Raw genomic sequence first — 5,000 nt, 5'->3', positions numbered from 1 at the left:
TGAGTTTCCTGTTCAGACTCGCTGGGCAAACAGGCGGCAGGGATCAGAGGTTTTCATTTCTTCAGCAGCAGTGAGGGGGGAAAGTTGTGCTCAGAAAGCCAAAGTCTGAGAAAAGGAAGAATAAAGAGCAGAGCTGTTTCCAGATGTGGTCTGAGTGTTCCAGACTGAAGAACAGCTGAGTAAGATGGATGCGGGGGCGGGGGCTGTGTGGGTGGCTTCGTTTGGGTTTCTGTGTTCATGTTTGAGGTTGTTTGTCATGTGGCTTTAGGTTTCCTCATGAATCAGATCTTTCTCTGCACGCCTCCCTCTTAACCCCTCTGAGGTCATGCGGGGTGTCACTCTGCTTTGACCTCATCGTCTCTCCGTTCTGCAGGGAGTTGGACTCAGCCATGGAGCGTCGTCTTGAGGAGATGGAGAGGAGGCTGAAGGAACATGTGGACCGTCGTCTCGATGCTATTGAGCAGAAGTTAGAGAAGTCCCTGCTGAGCGTCCTCAACCAGGGAGCGATGAGCAGCCCAACAGGAAGTCCAGTGTCCACGGCGCCGCCGGAGCAGACTGCCCCGACCCCGGCCGTGCACTAACCTCAGAACCTCTAAAAGACTAACATGAAGCCTTTGTGCCTCTGCTCCCTCTAAAACTACACTCTGACCTGAGAGGCGGAGCAGGAGGCGGAGCAGGAGGCGGACACTAACAGAGAAACATTAAAGCAACTTAATAAAAGCAATAATCTGCTGAAATGTAAAAGTGTATTAAATCCATCTTTCAAGATGGACGCTTTGTAACGGTTTGCTTCACTTGGACCTCTGCCTAAACAGCAAATATTTGAAATTCTGTTACCCTAACCCAGAGACCACAGCGACCCGAGGGATGTGGTCTGACCCAGGTCCAGATTTATTTACAGTAAGAGGTCCATGTAGACGCTCCGATCCGGACCAACAGTTAGTACTGAACCTGCACGGATCAGCTGATTCCTGTTCAGTTAGTCAGCCGACGTCTGGTTTACAGATTGTCTCGTATGAAGGTTATCACAGTTTAACCCCCCCCACAGAGTTTATAGATGTTTTAACATGCAAACAGTAATCTACTGTAAAGTAACATAAAGCGTACCTGTAAAGATTCTGTGTTGACTGGTGATGTTTTTAACTGCAATTTAAAGAAAATAAAACTATATTTATACTGACTCACATGATTTACTCTGAAAGAAGGAAAGAGACGATGCTACGATGTTTACTGTTCAACATCGAGGCTGCTGACTCACAAACATCAAACATGAACGTGTGCGCGTGCGTGTGTATGTGCGTGTGAGAATGGTAATAAAGGAAAAAAGTTGCTGAAGAGTTTCCCGAAAGTTTAAATGGACGCAGCCAAAGCTCCCCGCGCTTCTTCCAGTAATGCTGACTCATGAGTCCCTGAAAGTTTTCTGAGGAGAAGCAGAGCTGAAGACTTCTGGACGAGCTATCGGGGTCGTTCAAAAGGTTAAATTCTAATCAAATGGTTTAGACCCTTTTATTCGATCAAGGATCCTGTAAAGCACCAATCAGTGAGATGTGTAGAGAGTGAGATGATAAAGGTATCTTACTATCTGATCATTAAGGAAACATGTTGAAGTGCTGGCTTCTCTGACAACAATGCAGCAGCCAGTATGTCCTCCTTCTAACTTTAGATTCTGCTCCTGAATGATCTGGATTTGTTTGGACCAGAGAAGGTAGGCGCTTTTAAGACACGCCCCCACACGGCCGTTTTGGACGCCCCTCGGTTTGTCAGATATGAGAGCAGTTATCAGGTCAACAGGTGTTGCAGTGATGGAAGCGGGCAAGAGAAGTGGTTCAGATAGAAGTGATTGTACCCGACCTAAAAAGCCTCTGCATGTTTCTAATAAGCTCCACGAGCAGAAACGTGCTCAAACTAGGATCAATATTGGAGATGCTTTTGAAAAATGGAGAGAGGTTAGAACACAGAAAGGTTTACAGACCCATGCAGAGCTGGATAAACACTGAAGCTTCAGAGTCCACCACATGGTGACTTGAGTGAGCATGGACTCTAGAGAGGAGGGGGGGGGAGACAGCTCTCTATGATGTTTAGAATTTAGACTGCAGTACACATTTTAAACACTAGGTGGCAGATCATTATGCATCCTTGCTGTTTGAGATCATCAGCTGTTTGAGATCATCAGCTGTTTGAGATCATCAGCTGTTTGAGATCATCAGCTGTTTGAGATCATCAGCTGTTGGTCGTTAAATCAAAATGTAAATTAAAAACAACATTTTAAACAAATTATTTTATTTATTTTTTTTTAAAAACACTTGAAGACAAAATCACGATAAAAAAGTTCCAAAGAGAAACAGAAGTGACCTGAAGGCGGCGCTGTTGAACATAAACGACCTGTGGTGACATCAGAAGAAGAACTCTATCTAACATGGCGGCAGGGGGCGGGGCTTCCATTCTCAGGGTTGAAGAGAAGACGAGAGGTATTACAGGGTCTTTATTCATTGTGTTGCCCGGACACAAACACAACCCTATTGGTTGCTTGGTTTTTCAAAGCGTTCATGATTGGTTGAAAAACACTGAGAGCCAGCTCGGGATTGGTCGACTGGTTGGGTTGTTGAGGTGATGGTCAAGGTCACGGCTCGATCTCCTCGGGGACGATGGTAAGTATGACGTCCTCGTTTCCTCGCCTCACCACCGTTCGCAGCTGATCGTCCCGTTTAATGGCGGCGCTGACATCACTGGCCGAGGTGATTCGCTCGCCATTGATGCTGATGATGACATCACTTTCCTGCAGGCCAGCCCTGTGATTTAAAAAGTAGATATGTTAAACATGTGTCATGTCATGTCATGTCAGTTGGATTTCCAGACTGGATGGGAAGTGGACTGACTGGATGGGAGGTGGACTGACTGGATGGGAGGTGGACTGACTGGATGGGAGGCGGACTGACTGGATGGGAAGTTGACTGACTGGATGGGAGGCGGACTGACTGGATGGGAGGTGGACTGACTGGATGGGAAGTGGACTGACTGGATGGGAGGTGGACTGACTGGATGGGAGGCGGACTGACTGGATGGGAAGTGGACTGACTGGATGGGAGGTGGACTGACTGGATGGGAGGTGGACTGACTGGATGGGAGGTGGACTGACTGGATGGGAAGTGGACTGACTGGATGGGAGGCGGACTGACTGGATGGGAAGTGGACTGACTGGATGGGAGGTGGACTGACTGGATGGGAGGCGGACTGACTGGATGGGAAGTGGACTGACTGGATGGGAGGTGGACTGACTGGATGGGAAGTGGACTGACTGGATGGGAGGTGGACTGACTGGATGGGAAGTGGACTGACTGGATGGGAGGCGGACTGACTGGATGGGAAGTGGACTGACTGGATGGGAGGTGGACTGACTGGATGGGAGGTGGACTGACTGGATGGGAGGTGGACTGACTGGATGGGAGGTGGACTGACTGGATGGGAGGCGGACTGACTGGATGGGAAGTGGACTGACTGGGTACTTTCATCATTCTCTTCCTGCAGTCATTACCCACAGAGAGTTCAGATCTCATAAACGTCCTTGGAGCAGGATCACACCAGACAACAAGTAAACAAACTGGAGCAGCTGTTTTCTCAGGTGGAAAGCTGCGGTTTGCTTTCAAGAGCCTTTAATGTGGACGGCCCAGACCTTTGAGGGCCAAGATACATTCTCCTCTGAGTGTGGACGCGAGCAGCATGCAGCGCTCTCTCTCTCTTCTCTCATGAGTAAAGCTGAGTTACAGAGCGTAAACTCAAAGGATGAAGAATGTGCCTTTAACTTCACAGTCACTTGATGTATGGAGTCGCTGGTGTACATGCAGCTTGTTGATTTGACACATCAGACAGTGGACTGAAGACAGTGTGTAAAAAAAACTGATGAGACACTCACGCCTCAGCAGGAGTCCGGCTGATGACCTCGATGACATACGCCCCTGACGTGACATCTGGGAAGTCTGACTGTCTCTCCTTCAGCTCCTTGGCCAGCCTGAGAGGAGAAAAGAGCGGGAACATGAGATCCTGTTCTGAGCGTCTGCAGAGCACCACACTGATCATAATTCAAAGTGAAGGAACGAGCCTCAGTATGAAGATCTGTTCTGATTTAAAGTGACATAAAATAGTTGATGAAGCAAACAGCTGCTGAGCCCAGGGGGAGGGGGGGGGAATAATCCACAACATGTAGAAACTCAACTCGCTGTAATGTTCATGTTTTAATGCTGGTGTAACGTTAAACTGGGTCACTGTTTTGGGACCTGTTCTGGCAGGGCTATCTGGGTGTAACGCTGACCTGCAGGACGTGGGCGGGGCTTGGGTACGGCAGATAACTTCATCTGAGGTCATTATTGTTTAAGTGATCACCGCCCTTGTTATGCACGAAGTCATGATTGAGAAATATCCGTTTGTGTCAAAGTCATTTGTGTAGAGAGTGATCAGACATTAAGGAAACATGTTGAAGTGCTGGCTTCTCTGACAACAACGCAGCAGCCAGTATGTCCTCCTTCTAACTTTAGATTCTGCTCCTGAATGCTCTGGATTTGTTTGGACCAGAGAAGGTAGGCGCTTTTAAGACCCCCCCACACGCAGAGCTGGATAAACACTGAAGCTTCAGAGTCCACCACATGGTGACCTGTGTGAGCATGGACTCTAGAGAGGAGGGGGGGGGGGAGACAGCTCTCTACAATGTTTAGAATTTAGACTGCAGTACCCATTTTAAACACTAGAGGGTGTTACATACTGCTCTTTTAATGGAGGCCGCCAGTTTTTAATCCATAAAGTTAATAAAAAATCCTTGTAAAGATAAATAAAATGTTCATGAGGACCGGTCAGCTTAAGTGTCATGAGGAGTGTTTGCCGCTCAGTGAGATCTGAGAGCAGTCAAAGAACTTACGATGCAGTGACACTCATCATCCTGACGCCGATGTATTTTTTCTTCTGAAACGTTTTACCTGCAGAACAAAAGGAAAAGTACATGTTGGTCACAC

The 5,000-nt window shown here is 47.8% G+C and overlaps 2 protein-coding genes across 2 annotated transcripts in view; one reads left to right on the top strand and one right to left on the bottom strand.

Annotated features, from left to right (window-relative positions):
- cunh10orf88 (chromosome unknown C10orf88 homolog) overlaps positions 1–1,180 on the top strand; it is a 10,620-nt gene extending 9,440 nt beyond the window's left edge. The window contains exon 9 of the mRNA XM_061033358.1: positions 374–1,180. Within this exon, the coding sequence (XP_060889341.1) occupies positions 374–581 (208 nt within the window). The 3' untranslated portion in view covers positions 582–1,180. The remainder of the gene's footprint in view (positions 1–373) is intronic.
- A 1,105-nt stretch (positions 1,181–2,285) lies between these two features.
- The window catches only part of LOC132961634 (serine protease HTRA1B-like), a gene marked incomplete at its 5' end in the record, with an annotated part of 5,211 nt that continues 2,496 nt past the window's right edge, over positions 2,286–5,000 (bottom strand). Inside the window, 3 exons of the mRNA XM_061033367.1 lie at positions 2,286–2,789; positions 3,911–4,006; positions 4,907–4,964. Of these exons, the coding sequence (XP_060889350.1) occupies positions 2,621–2,789; positions 3,911–4,006; positions 4,907–4,964 (323 nt within the window). The remainder of the gene's footprint in view (positions 2,790–3,910; positions 4,007–4,906; positions 4,965–5,000) is intronic.

Source organism: Labrus mixtus, unplaced genomic scaffold (assembly GCF_963584025.1).
Source record: "Labrus mixtus unplaced genomic scaffold, fLabMix1.1 SCAFFOLD_87, whole genome shotgun sequence".
Lineage (NCBI taxonomy): Eukaryota > Metazoa > Chordata > Actinopteri > Labriformes > Labridae > Labrus > Labrus mixtus.
Note: the sequence above shows the minus strand (reverse complement) of the source record. Positions and strands in the feature narration are given on the sequence as shown.